General features: G+C 34.7%; 1 protein-coding gene across 1 annotated transcript in view; it reads right to left on the reverse strand.

Moving 5' to 3' along the window:
- IPO7 (importin 7) overlaps positions 1-17432 on the reverse strand; it is a 46691-nt gene that overhangs the window by 17609 nt on the left and 11650 nt on the right. Inside the window, exons 3-10 of the mRNA XM_019456262.2 lie at positions 14639-14792; positions 12993-13151; positions 9058-9214; positions 7447-7536; positions 4620-4714; positions 4153-4237; positions 1602-1736; positions 844-943 (exon numbers count right to left, since the gene is read on the reverse strand). Coding sequence (XP_019311807.1) covers positions 844-943; positions 1602-1736; positions 4153-4237; positions 4620-4714; positions 7447-7536; positions 9058-9214; positions 12993-13151; positions 14639-14792 — 975 coding nt within the window. The remainder of the gene's footprint in view (positions 1-843; positions 944-1601; positions 1737-4152; positions 4238-4619; positions 4715-7446; positions 7537-9057; positions 9215-12992; positions 13152-14638; positions 14793-17432) is intronic.

Raw genomic sequence — 17432 nt, forward strand, 5'->3', positions numbered from 1 at the left:
CATGAGCCAAATTACAATTCCTTAGTTCCATGCAGAGACTCCATGTGATATAGCTTCCAATATGCATCTTCTCAATTCCCACACATATGATGACTGACATGAGATCCAAAAGTATAGTTTAGACACTTAGTATTAAGGTGTAATCTTGAATTTGCATCAATTCTGGCATATGCCAGAAACACATCCACAAACTGTAACTCAGTAACACTACTATATTTGTGTCTGTTAAAAATGCAGATCATAGGGGTGCCTGGGTGGCTCAAGTGGTTAGTTGTCTGACTTTGCTTCAGGTCATGATCTCAGTTCTCACAGTTTGTGAATTTGAGCCCGGCGTCGGGCTCTGTGCTGACAGCGCAGAGCCTGGAGCCTGCTTTGGATTCTGTCTCCCTCTCTCTCTGTCCCTTCCCTGATCATGCTGTCTCTTTCCTCTCTCTCAAAAATAAACAAATATGAAAAAAAAGGGGGGGGGGCGCTTGGGTGGCTCAGTCAGTTGGGTGGCCAACTTCGGCTCAGGTCATGATCTCATGGTTCATGGGTTCAAGCCCTGCGTCGGGCTCTGTGCTGACAGCTCGGAGCCTGGAGCCTGTTTCAGAATCTGTGACTTCCCCTCTCTCTCTGTCCCCTTCCCAGCTCACGCTCTGTCTCTCATAAAATAAATAAAGGTTAAAATAAATAAATAAATAAATAAAGACAATCATGCCATAACTAATGAATAGACCCCAAAAAGTGGGGGTCTATAAAGATTTTTCAGTACCATACCAAAGATGAGGCCTTAAAACTCCCCTAGGTTTATTATACAAACTTAGTTACTGACATTTTATTTCTAAGAAAGTGAAAATTTACCAAACTTCATGCGTATATATTCATAAGGATCTTCTTGCCAAAGTTCCTCATCAGCATCTGTATAGCACATCAAGGGAAAAATAACATCTTGGATAATGCCCTGCGATTTAAAAGTTAAGAAAAGTAACCTTAAGTCAGTCTTCAAATTTAAACCTGGAATTTTAAGTGCTAAAGCAAAACCAACCCTATAATATGTATTTTAAGCTTAATATCAAACTTTAGTAATGATTCTCAGATCAACTATTACCCTTTGTGAAACAAGTAATTATAAAATAAGACTTATGTGTATATAGGTAGCAATTAATATTCTGAGAAAAATACAATATGAAATTTTAGTCCATCAAATCCTATCGTTGTAATAAAGCAAATACATTACTCATAGAAATAGTATATAAGCTAATTATCCCCAAAACTAATCTGGTGAAGCAGTCCTTTGCTTACTCCAAATTATATAATTAAAATGTTATAATCTTAAGCCAACCAAAAGAATTTAAAGGCAAGTTAAAAAAAAAAAAAAAGAATTTAAGGGCAAGCTTTAAAATAATAGTTTTAAATTAAAATTTAAAAAAATTCTGAATATTAAAAAAGTACCTTTTAAAAGTTTATGTCAAGGTATGGTCTCATTCCTACTATACTCTCAAAACAATTAAAAGAACTAGACTAACATAAGTCAACAAAATATGCATTTTTCAACATTTATGATAATTGTTATTTCCATTATATTTTCCAGAAAAACATTTCAGATAGAAAATTATTACTTGTATATGAGGCTTCAGATTCTTCCAGGTGAGGGCATGTGAAACTCCTTGATTAATATAATTTAATGTCTGCTGTAAAACTCGAGGAGCCATATATTGCTTCTCCTTGTACTGATATAATACCTTTAATAAAACCTTTGAAAAAAATTTTTGAGCAAAAACCAAAAGTTAAATAGAAATTTTAACCACTTCTAAGCCAGCCAAAACACCTGACACACATATCTTAATACCCAAATCATCAATATAAAATAACCATATTTTAAAAAGAATTTTTAAAATTATATATTAGAGAACCATATTTAATCCCAAGGTATTCCTATAAACAAACTGAAATAGTACTATTTCAAAGGGCTAGTTTCTAATTAAGTATAGTAAGAGAAAATCATAGGTTACTTACTGAACATATCACAATCTTTTGTGACAGCCCAATATTATTAGTTACCTCCCTGAAAAACCTTGCCCAAACCATGTCTGTCATGAGTTCTAATTCTAATTGATATTGTCAAGATTTGGCCCACAGACCTCTCACAGGTCTATGAGGTCAAAACTATTTTCATAACAATGCTAAGACTTTATTTGCCCTTTTTACTGTGTGACATCTACATCGATGGTATAAAAGCAATGGTGGCAAAACTTCTGGTGCCTAACATGAATAAAGCAGTGGCAGGCACCAAAGTGTACAAGCAGCTGTCATACTCTTTATGGCCATATTAAACGCAGAACAACCTCTCCTTAAGAACACTCTTAATGAATCAGAAATATAAATATTATTAAATGAGGAGTATATGTGTAGCACTTTTGCTACATACCAAAGTACAGGGGTTGGAAGAAAACATGAAATAAGTAATAGCTTTTCCCATCAAACACCACCATATACTTGAAAGAAAACCTGACAAATTGTGGTTATTTAGACTTGTGTATCTTTCCTCAAAAATGAACAAAAAGTGCCTTTTCCCTTCAAGGAAAATAACCAAAAATACATTCCTGGTGCTAAAATCTAAATTTTCAAACAAAAATTAGAATTCTCAAAATCTTACACCTAAACACTTAGATCTACTTAGTCAGCTTTCCAATATTTAAAGATATTTCTAATAACATCAGTGGTGACATTAGTTAATGTGATTTTTTATTTTTCTTTAATGTTTATTTATTTATTTAGAGAAACCGTGTCAGTGGGGGAGGGGCAGAATGAGGGGGAGAGAGAGCCCAAGCAGGCTCTGAGCTGTCAGTGCAGAGCCGGACAAGGGGCTCAATCTCAGGAACCGTGAGATCGTGACCTGAGCGAAAATCAAGAGTCAGACGCCTAAGCAACTGGGCCATCCAGGAGTCCCTGTAATTGCTTTTTAATATGAATAATGCAATGTATTAACATTTGGAAAATATTCATTAACTCAATTTTCCAAATGACCGTATGTTACAAAATCATGTATGGATAAAAGATCCATTTAGAGTGCAATATAGGGGTGGGAGAGAGAGGAGGGTGGGTGATGGGTATTGAAGAGGGCATCTTTTGGGATGAGCACTGGGTGTTGTATGGAAACCAATTTGACAATTTCATATATTAAAAAATAAAATGCAATATAGATCAACAGGTGTTAATGTAACAGAATATAAAATATTTGTTCTTACAAATTCTATACTGCAATTAACCTTTAAGAAACTACCACTTGGGACACCTGGCTGGCTCAGTCTATAGAACATGTAACTCTTGATCTTGGACTCGTGAGTTCAAGCCCCAGGTTGGGTGTAGAGTTTACTTAGAAAGAGAGAGAGAGAGAGAGAGAGAGAGAGAAAGAGAGAAACTACCACTATCAAATTTTGATGTGGTTATCAAAGAATTTCCACAACTATGTGAAAGTCTATTAAAACATTCTTTCCAGGGTGCCTGGGTGGCTCAGTTGGTTAAACGTCTGACTCTGACTTCAGCTCAGGTCGTGATCTCACGGTTTTTAAGTTCAAGCCCTGCACTGACAGTGCTGAGCCTGTTTAGGATTCATTCTCTCTCTCTCTCCCCTGCTCATACTCTCTCTCAAAAATAAATACATAAACTTTAAAAAAAAAAAAAAAAAAAGCCTTTCCTTTTCCAACTTATCTCTGAGTCCATGCACAGTTATTTATGTCCACCAAAACAAAAGACTGATTACATAGGTAGATGAGTATATAGCTGTCTTTTCTTAAGCCAGACATTAAAAATATTAGTAAAAATGTTTAACAATGCCATTTCTTTTTGCTAAAAACTTTTCATTTGGGGAACAGTTATTAAAAAAAAAAAACATGTATTGTGTGTTAATATATAAGAAGTTTATTATTTTTAAATGAATTAACTCTTAAATTTTAATTTCTAATATGATAAATACCACTAGGTATAACTCACATAAATAGACGTTTGTTGAGGTTCTCAAAAAGTTAAAGAGAATAATAAACACCTAAGACCAAAAATGACAACTGCTACAGAGTTCATGCAGCTTTGGATACCAATGAACTATGAAAAGCAAGACAGAAATTAACCTAATAATGCCATGTTTCAACTTAGAAAAATTCTTAGACTTACCTGCTGGACACCAACTGCAAATGCCTTCAGAAATACTTCAGCAAATTCATTATACTCCTTGGAAACATTGCCAGGGCTTCCATATCTAAAAAAACATTATTAAAACACCCACTGTTTCTTTCTTTTTTTTTTTTTGAATGTTTGAGAGGGAGGGAGAGAGAGCATGTGCGCATGCAGGGGTAGGCGGAAAAAGGGAGAGAGAATCCCAAGCAGGTTCCCTGCTGTCAGCATGGAGCCCAAAGCAGGGCTTGATCCCACCAACTGTGAGCGGTGAGATAGAGATCACATCAACTGTGAGCAGGGCTTGATCCCGCCAACTGAGCTGAAATCAAGAATCAGATGCTAAACTGACTGAGCCACCCAGGTGCCCCCACACTGTTTCTCTATATTGCTTTATATATCAACACTTATAAAACCAAGTGCTTGAAAAAATAAACTTAAATCATCATATACTGAGAGAAACTTACCTTTCAAAAAGCCTTGCTAAGATATGTAAAGCCCACTTCTTACATTTCCACCATGGTAACTCAGGTCTATCATCTTCTTCAACTTGAAGTGTTTCCTTTAAAGAGATATTTATTTAAAAATAAATAAATAACGAGATAGTTTTTTTTTTTAAATGAGTCTTTTTTTTTTTTCTGGTTTATTTATTTATTTTGAGAGAATGAGAGAGCGGCAGAGAGAGAAATGGAGAAAGGGAGAATCGCAAGCAGGTTGCATGATGTCAGAACGGGCCTGGGGTGGGGCTCTAACTCACAAACCATAATATCATGACTTGAACTGAAATCAAGAGTCGGACACTTAACTGACTGAGCCACCCATGTGCCCCTCAATTTTCAGTTTTCTTAAGTCAAATTTGGGTAAAGTTCTCTAAAAGGTAACATGAAATGTTTCTATAGTAAGAACAGTGTTACTCATGGTTATTCAGTTGTAAATAGTCTAGAGATTGGAGGTAGTCTTAGAGACTGTATTTACTCAAGAAAAATGAAAATTTGTGATTATACGATTTCTGTAAGAACATTCATAGCAGCTTCATTTGTACTACTAAAATCCTGAAACCACCAGATGTCCATCAACTTGTGAATGGATACATAATTGTAGTATAACCACAAAACAAAATATTACTTGGTAATAAAAAAGAACAAACTACTACAATACAACATGAATATATAAGAAACAAACTATTACCACACAACATGAATACATACCATAAATACATTATGCAAAAGAAGGTAAATACAAATAATTACTTTTATTAAGTTCTAGAACAGGCAAAACTAATCTATGGTGCCATAAATAAGAATGGTAATGGTAGGAATGACTAAAGCTAACTACCAGCAAATATTTTAGGCAATTACATGGATACATATAACTGCTAACTCACTGGGATATTTATTTATAGTATGTGCATATTTATAAATTATACCCAAAAAGTACAGAGTATATAAATGAAAATTTTAAAATTATATTTTGTGGGGCTCCTGGGTGGCTCAGTGGGTTGAGCAACTGACTCTTGGATTTCAGCTTAGGTCTTGATCCCAGGGTTGTGGGATCAAGCACCATGTCGGACTCCACGCTCAGTGTGGAGCCTGCTTAAGATTCATTCTCTTTCTCTCTCCCCCTCTCATGCTTTCTAAAATCAAAATGAAAAATTAAATAAAAAAATAAAAATTATAGGGGTGCCTGGGTGGCTCAAGGGGTTAAGCATCTAACTCATTTAGGCTCAGATTATGATCTCATGGTTTGTGAGACTGAGCCCTGCTTCAGGCTCTGCACTGATAGCGTGAAGCCTGCTTGGGATTCTCTCTCTCTCCCTCAATCTCTCTGCCCATGCTCTCTCAAAATAAATAAACAAAATTATATGTTGTACCTATTAAATGTGTACAGTTTCCTGCAGAGTGGGAGAAATGTCCTATTTATTTCTTCTACACGTTTTTTTTTTCTTTAAGATAAAAATTTAAGCGATAAACCACAGAACACGAGGTTGGTCTCACTTATGCCACTAATAAAATTATTTTAGATAAATTACATAACCCTTCTAGGTCTCTACTTAAAATAAATCCAGAGGGGCGCCTGGGTGGCTCAGTCGGTTAAGTGTGCTACTTCAGCTCAGGTCACGATCTCACAGTTGAGTTCGAGCCCCGCATCGGGCTCAGTGCTGACAGCTCAGAGCCTAGAGTCTGCTTCGGATTCTGTGTCTCCCTCTCTCTCTGCCCCTCTTCCATTCATGCGTGCACGCTCTCTCTCTCTCTCTCTCAAAAATAAACATTAAAAAAATTTTTTTTAAATAAATTCAGAGGGAGTTTTTGAGGATTAAATAAGGTATGTAAGAACACTTAAAACATTTTATGTATTTGGGACCTATGAATTCCCCTACCTCTCTAGAGAACTAGATTATAAAGAAATATAGCTGTTATTTTTAAAATTGTGATTAAATTAAAAACACAGCTGGACAATTCTTTCTGTACTACAAATCACTGAATCGTATACTTTGAAAAGGTGAATTTTACGGCATGTGGGCTTTATAAAGTTGTTATTTAAAAAAACAAGTAATGTAACTAACTACAAAGTTTTACTAATTTGCCAAATTCTTCCCCTGGTTCATAAGTGTCTGATAAATTAGTAGGTTAAAATCTAACAATGAGTGTCTTTTAAAATTATACATAGTTAACATATAACATTGTATTAACTTAACATGTGTAACACAATGATTTGATATATGCATATATTGTGAAATGATTACCATCGTAAATTTAAGAAGGTAGTCAAAAAATATAAACTGTCAATTATAAGATAAAGAAGTCCTAGATATGTAATGTTCAGCATACTGACTATAGTTAACAATACTGTACTGTATACTTGAAGGTTGCTAAGAGAGTAGATCTTTAAAATTCTTATAAGAAAAGAATTTTGTAACTATGTGAGGTGATGAAGAGCGTGCAACTCTTGATCTTAAAGTCGTGAGTCTGACCCCCACCTCTGGGTGTAGAATTTAGTTAAATAAAATAAAACCTAAATAAGATTTTTAATATTAATAAATAAAAACTGAAAAGAAACAGAAGAATAAAGATAAAGAGATATATATACGTACCTAAATAATAATATATGAAATAACCCTTTATAATTTTTTACTTAGTATATGCACATATGTAAACAAAGTGGTCTCTCCATCTAGAATAATTTGTATTTTGAATTATATAAACTCTTAAAAAATTTACAGGAAAGATCAGTTAAAATTTTCAAAAGATACTTAAGTATTTTAGTAATGTTAAGAACACAAGGAGACTTACTTACATTAGGTACATCTCTGTTCACTACAGTCTTTAAAATTTCTATCCATTCTGTCAGGTTCTGTTGGTTTATCAGTTCCAGTGGTAGTGTATACTGAATGAAAATCAAGAATCAATTATTTAAAAATCCTTACAAAAGAAAATCTCACTTCCTTTAATTCTTCACAAAACCTACAAAAAGTATTTCATTTAATCCATAATTCCTGTTTTTAGTACCCAACCAAATTTCTCATTTGGCTGATCCGGTCAGTTATCTACAGTGGAGAGTTGTGGCAATGACAGTAGACATCCTTGTCATCCAAATTACTGGGAGTATGTTTTATTTTCACCACAGGAGTGACATTATGGACTTCTAGTGAATGTCTTTTATCAAGTGAAGAAAATCTCTATTCCAGGACTCTTAAGAGTTGTTTTAAGTAGGAATGCTTATTAAGTTTGATCAAATGCTTTATCTGATATTCTTAAACATGATTACAGGTCCTTTTTTTTTTTCATGTAATATGAGTTAATCACAAAAACTGATCTGTTGATCCACTCTGTTCCTTGGATAAATCCTCTTAATGGGCTCATAAAATCAATATCCTATTTAGAATTTTAGGATATCTATCTATTTTCACAAGTGAGACAGGGCTATATTTTGATACCAGGGTATGCTGGTGTCAAAAAAATTAGTTGGGGAGGTAACTATTTTGTCCTATGCCCTAGAACAATTTATAAAAACAACAATCTAAAAAAGTTATAATCTTACCAACTAGAAAACAAACGAAAACAGTATAGATAGTATATATCCGAATCACTTCAAGTGCCCTTTGCTTAAGACTGGGAGATAAGAGATTGTCTAAATCTATTAAATCTACAGATTTAGCAAAGAAATGCAAAATCCAACCAAACAATAGAGTCGGTTACAATCTTTGGGGAAGTACAGTTCTATTTAAATTATATTTTAAAAGTTAAGCAAGGGCATGGATTGAACCAAAGGTCCTAGTAGATGAGATGAATCCTTCTTTGGCTACATGGCACAAAAAGAACCAGACTTTTAATACTGATCAAAAATGGTTTCATATAAATAATTACATCCCACTGAGAATATACATACAATCACTTTCTTAGTGGATATCTTTTATTGCAGACTTAGAATATGTAAAAATGATGAAGCCCATTATTGTGTGCCAGTCAAGTAAATCAAAAGTACTAGCATTTTTGTGTTAAGCTTAGGAATAGGTTTTGTAATTACTTGGACAATCTAGGTACATTTGGCATATCAGGTTCATGCTAGATATAAACTGTAATTTCAGTAATTGATTTTCAAACTTTGTGAATGCTTAAGGTGAAAGGCATAAAAAATTTTTACTGATTTTGTAAATAGTGTTAGATGGTTTAAGGGAGCTTAAGATTGACCAGTTATAATTTAAGATCTACTGGAGTTGTTTGTGTATTTAGGGAAGTGTGCTTGGTAAGACTTTTAATGTACTTACAATTTTGGCGATTTATATTTGACTAGCAAAAGATCTACTTGATCCAGATTTTCACATGAAATTAAGACATGGAAATTCTTTATCTTTTAATGTAGCAAAGACAGACTTATTACATATAAAAACGGTTTTATAAAAATTACCTGAACAAGAGCATAGAAGATCTTGAAAATTTGTTTCTGGATAAGGACAGACTGATCAGACTGATCAGAAAGAAGCTGGATAAAACGGTCCTTCAGAACTGGCAGAAAATGCTGCATTGCTGCTACCAGTGGACTCCGTTCCTCTGGTTTCTTGTACCTTTGGGTAGGAATACAAACTAATTCTGTAAGAATTTATTTAACAATTTTATTTATATGTATGAGTTACAAAATTAAACTGCTTGTTTGTTCACATAAATATATAAACAAATACTTCCTAAGCAACTTTAGATTCCTAGAAAGAAAAAGAAAAACCAACTACGGAACCAAATCACAAGCAAAAGCAACTTAAGAAAACCCTGAAATAATAATAAAATATTTAAAATTTTCTGAACATTCATTATGAAGCCGATAATCTTCAAAGCTCCATTAGCATCCTTACTTCCATGGTTTGAGGAAACTGGGGCACAAAGAAGTATCCTTCCCTGTATACTCATCGAGGTATAAACCTCATCAGTCAAGATCAAAGGTCTGTCCTCTTAACCATGTCACTATGCAATCTCTATTTGTGAATACTGATACAAATGAGGAGCTACAATGACTTGACTTTTAAATATTAGCAGCTGACATAAAATCAATTGTATATTACCATCCTTGTTATTTACATACCAAGACCATTAAGGCAGAAATGGCATCTATAAAGCAGAAAATATTCTACTTCTAAAAGTACTATAAACAGGAAGGTCTTTTGTAACCTATCTGGCAACAAAACCTGACCTCAACAGGCTATTTATGACCTTCACTTATCCCATCTAGAGTGGATATTCACACATTTCATAGCAGATATAATAATGTGTTTGAAAAAAACAAGAATGTGTTTGACTACTGAGTGATGGTTCAATTTCAAAAGGAGTGTTTAACATGTATTATGTGAACCTTGCTACCTTTCTAAAATCCAAAAAATCTTGAATTTGGAATCACATTTGTTCAAGGATGTGGGTAAAGAATTGCTGACCTAAGTGAGAAATTTCCGCATAGAGATTTCTCGGCATTTTAATAGTATTATTTAAAAAGGTCTGTTTGTGGGGCGCCTGGGTGGCTCAGTCGGTTAAGCATCTGACTTCGGCTCAGGTCATGATCTCACGGTCTGTGAGTTCGAGCCCCACGTCGGGCTCTGTGCTGACAGCTCAGAGCCTGGAGCCTGTTTCAGATTCTGTGTCTCCCTCTCTCTCTGCCCCTCCCCTGTTCACACTCTGTCTCTCTCTGTCTCAAAAATAAATAAACGTTAAAAAAAAAAAAAATTAAAAAAATAAAAAGGTCTGTTGGTTTTTTAAAAAATTAAACTATACTTCAACTTAAAAAAATTGTCAAATATGCTTCAATGAAAAAAATTTTAAATAACTTAATGGATTAGAAATATAGGAAAGACACCCCAGCTTCATTAAGGAATAGGAAGAAAAGCTCTGCAAAATACAGACTAGTTGTTAAGTCATTATTCTAAAAGACACAATTTATCTTTTCAGATTAATCTAACCCACTTTAAATTGGTGTTCCCTACCAGACTCCAGTTTTATCTACTGGTAGCCTTCCTGAAGGAAGAAAATGTATTTAAGAATTGAATATTTGAGCACATTTTTAAAAGGTAAAGGTAAAAAAGCCAGATTCTTTTTCCCTACTGGATGAAATTAGAACCAAAGTAAATTGCTCACAATAAAAAAACACCAAGACAAATGTTCTCACTAATAACAACAGAGACTATTAAACAATAAACTGACATTATTTTAAGTACTATTTTAATGTGCTAAGAAATTACATGTAGCATACATTTTAAAACATTATCTGCACAGTTGAGTCAAAAAAACCACAAGTTTATGAAAGGAAGCCATTTGCACTCTCCAATCTGATTATATAAACTACAGTAATTATAGAAAATATTTCCTTTAAAAAAAAATTTCCTTTTAACAATAAAGGTAGAACTATATTAGGTGCTTCTCTCCACTTATCCAACCCAGATGATCACTCACATTAAAAGGGTTTGACTACCCATTTCATATTACACATTCTTCTTTCCTACCTCCCTCTCTATATCAAGGAGAGGACTAGAAGTTAGATGGTATTAGTTGCTAATCTAAACTAACTGGTATGTGAAAATAATTATGATAGGAAACAAATCACTACCCCGTAAGACCTGAAAAGTTCCTGAAAGCATGAAAATATGACACTAATAAAAGCGGACTACCACAAGGCTACAATGTGACAATCTGGTGAGCCAGGCTCACCAGAAATCCTAAGTACTAGTCCATCACTTTTCTCTTAAAAAAGAAACAAAAAAAATCTTCAATGGTATATCAGCATCTAAAAGAATCACATCCAAATTCTCCATCATGGCATTCAAAACTCTCTTTAACATGGTCCCAATTACCAGACCAAAATTATCCCCCACCTCTCAACAGAAATTATCCATACCATTTAGTGGTCTCCTCACTACCCACTAAAGACAGTATCTCATTTCCACCTCTGTACCTTTCTTTGTTCATACTACTCCGTATGGTGTGACATGCTTTCCTCTTCAAATGCTCCTTCTGTGCTCCTTCAACTGACAAGCATTTCCTGAGGATCTATGCTCCTGAAGACCACCACAACTTCCAATTTCTCCATGAATTTTCTTACAACTGCTTCAGTCCACACAGATCCCTTGTGAACACCTTGTGCTCCACAATCAACACTGGCGGAAAATGAACTGGAATTCCAATACTGTAGCAGCCTCCTATGTCTCCCATTAAAAAAAAATCCCTGTCACACTCTCTCCTGCTAAGATTATAGGACAGGAGAGACTTGAACCTCCTCAATGACAATAGCAGATTATTGTTATTCTCTCTCATTTTAATCACTCACTTACCAGAACTACAACAACTGGCACTCTGACAGAGGTTGGAGCAACAGCTGGAACATTCCTTAGCAGGAAGATGGGTAGCTGGTGGGAACACAAGAAAACACCAGTACCAATGCTGTAAATGGTATATTTCTCTCCTGCTCAGAAGAAAAGCAGCAGTTCATCAGCTACTTTGAGCTGGGACCCAAAAAGGGTATTTATATTGGAGGCTAACTACAAGCCCCAGAATTAGAGGGCTCACAATGGCATCTGTGTAGCTGTTAGGACTGGAAATAAAGCCACCATCATGGTGTTAAGTGTTCCTCATGCCTTCCTCATAATTTTCTAGTATCAAAACTTTTAAGTGCCTACAAATTTCATTACTTTCACTATACACTTGGAGATAATCCCTTCAACATTTGGCTTACCACCTTTAGTGCTATGCCTCAACTTCCAAGGTTATGTATTTTTTCTCATCCCTAAATCCAAATCTAAAATGATCCCTTAACCTAAAATGTGTCTTACTGATACTACTTACTTATATGAACTATAATTTGTTCAAATATGCAAACACTGAAACAGGATCCCTCAAAACACAATGATTAAAAATGATCATATGAAATTTCAACATATCTTTCTTAAAGGATCTTATCAAGACCCCAAATTAAGATAAAAAATTCACAGAAAGCCAGAAGTTAAATAAAGAGCTCTAATGCTCAAAGTACTCTGCTACCCTTCACATTTTAAAAAAGCTCATGTTTAGTTTAGGCCTTTAATCAGCACAAATTGATGAGCCCATATTGAGGAATTAAAGATAACTCAGTTTTTGAATAGGGAAACATAGCAAGAAAAAAGGGCACAAGGAGTTTCTTAGTTGAATCAACAGAAGCAATTGTAGAATTAAAATAAGAATGCTATTTCAAAAAGAAAATACTGAATTAAAATCAACATATAATTCACTAATATTTATATACCAAATGTAATTTTAGATGTTCAAACAGACTACCTTAAAATTTCCATGCTTTTCCTACTTCTCAAATCTCTGAAGGAATTGAGAGACACTTACTCATAATTTTTCACAAGCTGATAAAGGCAAAGAAGAATTCCTAGCCAACAAGCACTGTTATCAGACTGAAGATAAAAGCCAATTTTGTCCACAATGGCAGTCCAGCGGCTTGGATAATCGTGTTTGATGATATGGTGAATGCATGTAGTAAGCTGTACCCTGAAAGTCAAAAATAAACAATAAAGAGGAAGAAATGCTACCTAGATAAAATTCTGCTCCAAGAAAATTGCTGTTTAGACAAAAGTAAGCCACTGAGCAAAATCTACCTGTTCCTACTGATTTAAAAGAAACCCAACAAATGTTACAAGGTGATTTGGGGGCCCCTGGGTGGTTCAGTCGGTTAAGCGTCTGACTTCAGTCCAGGTCATGATCTTGTGGTTTGTGGGTTTAAGCTCCACATCAGGCTCTGTGCTAATAGCTCAGAGCCTGAAGCCTGCTTTGGATTCTGTGGCTCCCCCTCTCTCTGCCCCCTCCCTTGTTTACTCCCCCGCCTCTGTCTCAAAAATAAAAAAAATTTTTTTTTAACTAAAAAAAAATTTTTTTAATGTCTATTTACCTTTGACACAGAGAGAGACAGAGTGCAAGCAGGGAAGGGGTAGAGACAGAGGGAGACACAGAGACAGAGGGAGACACAGAATCCAAAGCAGGCTCCAGGCTCCGAGCTGTCAGTACAGAGCCAGACGCAGGGCTCAAACTCACGAGCTGCAAGATCATGACCTGAGCCAAAAGCCGGCTGCCCAACCGACCAAGCCACCCAGGAGCCCCCTCAAAAAAAATTTTTTAATACAGGTGATTTTATTTTTTTATTTTTCACCCCTATCATCAACTGAAGAGTTTCATTTAGAACATAGTTATTCTCATTAAAAATTCTGCAGAATCATATAAAAATAAGAGCTTTTAAATATCAAGACTATAAAATATGGGGCACCTGGGTTGCTCAGTCAGTTAAGCATTCGACTCTTCGTTTCAGCTTGGGTCATGATCTGGCGGTTTCGTGAGTTTGAGCTCCACATTGGGCTCTATGCTGGCAGCATGGAGCCGCCTTGGTATTTTTCTCTCCCCATCTCTCTGCCCCTCCCTCACTTACATGTCTCTGTCTCTCTCAAAATAAACTTAAAAAATTAAAAAAAAAAACCAACAACCAAGACTATAAAATATAACATATATGACAGCATTCTAAAGTTTTCTTTTACCTGTGTCCACCTGATCACACTATGTTTCACAAGTTTTACAGGAAGTTTAAAACCTTTAGGTTTTATAAGTGTAAAAATCACAGTAAGAAAATTAAATAAAAAGAAATTTGCCTGTAACAGCATTTGTTAAGTTTACTGCTATAAAAATGACAGGTTTTTAGGGGCGCCTGGGTGGCTCAGTCAGTTAAGCACCTAACTCTTGATTTCAGCTTAGGTCATGATCTTATAGTTATGTGAGATCAAGCCCGAAGCAGGGGCTTGAGATTCTCTATCTCCCCCTCTGCCCCTCTTCCCTGCTTGTGCTCTTTCTCTCTCTCTCTCTCTCTCTCTCTAAAATAAAAAATTAAAAAAATTTAAAAAAAGACAGGTTTTTATGTTCTGGAAAGACCCCCTCCCAAACTCCACAAATTATATACCTGCAACAATGGGTAAGTTTTAAAAATATACATATACCTGATGAGCTCAGGAGAGTGGATAATAGCTTCTACAATATTTTCTCGAATACAATGTCGATCTTCTTCTGGAATAGTATACGGAGATATATCTCCTGGTGCTGTTTCCCGATCAGGCCAATACTGTGTTATCATATTTTTCAAATAGATAACACCTAAAATGTAGATAAATTTGACAACAGTATTTACTGTGAAAGCATTGTGAATACCCCTATAAGTGTCCACACCTCAATTTATTTCTTTCGGACCAACCACTATCAGTAAAGCTATCCTTTTTTAAAAACAAAATACTGCCTTCTATTATTTTAAAAGTTGATAATCAAAATACAAGTTTAATTCTTAGCTACTGTTATGATCCATAAAGTTATTATTAAGCATATAGCCTTAGAGAACTCTGCAAATAAACACACTGTACAAACAAAACTGCTAAAGACTTTTTACATCACATTTATTCCTAATATTTTTTATCCTGTTTTCTGTCGGAAAGCTATTTAATTTCACCTTATCAATTTTCTAAACGAAGCCTCTAAAGATAAAACCACATACACAAACCAATATAGCTTCTACAATTAGTAACACTACTATAGACTGAACGTTTGTGGCCCCCCTCAAGTTTATGTCAAAATCCTAACCCCCTAAATGACAGCATTAGGGGTGAGGCCTTTTGTAGGTATGTGACAGCATTAGGGGTGAGGCCTTTTGTAGGTGATTAATGCCTTTAAAAGAGAAACCCTAGAGGTTCTTCCCCTTCCACCATGTGAGGTTCTAAGAACCAGAAAGTGGGTTCTCATCAGACACCAAATCTGCTGGCTTCTTGATCTTAAGACTATTCAGCTTCTAGAATTGTGAGGAATAAACTTCTGTCATGCAGTCTATGGTATTCTGTTACAGCAGCCCAAACTGACTAAGACGTACAAAGGCTGTTATTTTTATCATAGAAAAATTATAGTATAAAAATCTCTAGTCTACAAATTTAAGCATTTCATTAATATGCAATTGTACTACTTCAAATTCATTTTATTTTATGGGAGAATTTGCTATGTTCAAAAATTACAGATTACCTATTTTGCGTTACCTATCACACTGCTATCTTGAACATTGCTAGTTAACATGAACTAGATTGCTAACAGTGCTTTTAATCCAGTCCTCCCCTTCCCATGAGAGAACCTTCAATCACAAATGCATAAGATGTACAGGAAAGGGAAATTATTCAAAATTAATCAATTACTAAATTCTAAAAAATACCAGCTCTTCTCTGATTAGTAATTAACACTTACCTGGAGTTTTACACCTATTTGAATAAGGATAACTAATACATCTATGATTTTTACATTCTACTTTGTTTATCTTGGGAATTAAATAATATCCCACCTTAAAAGTATTGCAAAAGAGATTAAGACTACACATTAAAATACCCTTAGTATTGCAAAAGAGATTAAGACTACACATTAAAATACCCTTCAACAAAAGTTTTAAGACAAACTACATCTACAGTAAAGAACACTGACTCAGGGAGCCTGGGTGATTCAGTCAGTTATGCATCTGACTCTGGATTTTGGTTGTGATCTCAAGATCATGAGACTGAGCCCCAGTTAGGGCTCCATGCTGAGTGTGGAGCCTGCTTGGGATCCTCTCTCCCTCTCTCTCAGCCTCTCCCCCACTCAAAAACATAAAAATAATAAATAATTTAAAAAAAAAACATGGACTCAGTATATGTAACATATTTAAGATTACTACTATTTCCAGAATTTTTATTCTTCCAAAACAGAACAAAGATTAAAATTAAGACTTGATACACTCCTATGTCCTCTGCATAGAGCCTCTGAGTATTTATTTCTATCATCTAGCAGCTGCTATCACCATATGCCCTATACTAAAGAGTAGCATTCAATTTTTTTTTTTAAGTTTATTTATTTTGAGAGAGAAGGAGAACGTGCACATGGAGAAGGGGCAGAGAGAGAGAGAATTCCAAGCAGGCTCTGTACAGTCAGTGTGTAGCCCAACATGGGACTCAAACTCAAGGACCATGACATCATGACCTGAGCCAAAATCAAGAGTCGGATGCTTAAGTGACTGAACCACCCAGGTGCCCCAGGATCATTCAATTATTATAAGAATGCAACTTTTAAAGTAGTTATTGTATTTTAAAATTTTTACTAATTCCACAGTTTGGCTGCTTCTGGTTTTGTACATACTAAACAACTTTCTAGCACAATTTAATTTTGTTAATGCACATAATCATGTCTCAAAATATTAAGGTCCCTAAATGCCACTTACAACATCTTAAGTAAAAATTTCATATTTTAAAGTCAAAGATTCTTATTTAAAAGAATAACCAAATGGGAAAATGCCAACTTCACTGGTAAAAGAGAAAGGACAGTTAAAATAAAGATTTATATCTGACCAGGGTCCAGTGAAATCACTATATTTTATAAACATAAAAAATATTCTATTATTGTGCTACTTGTATACCAATATTGTAAAAAATAATAAACTTATAGGCATTCATTTATTTTTTAATTACTTTTGGTGTATCAGGCAGTATTTTAGGTACTGGGAATACAATTGTTAATGAAACAAATCTAAGATTAAATGCTAACAATTGAGAAATGGTTCACTGCCTATGGCACATTATGGTAAATTATGTAGCCACTGAAATACAAGTTTTAAAACTAACACTATGTGAAGAAAAGGGAAATGATTACTATACATTAAATGAAGCAAAAAAAAATTTAACGAAATTGATGTAGGGAAAAAGAACAGCAAGAAATAATACCAGAATATAACTGGTTTTC

Source organism: Panthera pardus, unplaced genomic scaffold (assembly GCF_024362965.1).
Source record: "Panthera pardus isolate Hobbes unplaced genomic scaffold, ASM2436296v1 HiC_scaffold_12, whole genome shotgun sequence".
Lineage (NCBI taxonomy): Eukaryota > Metazoa > Chordata > Mammalia > Carnivora > Felidae > Panthera > Panthera pardus.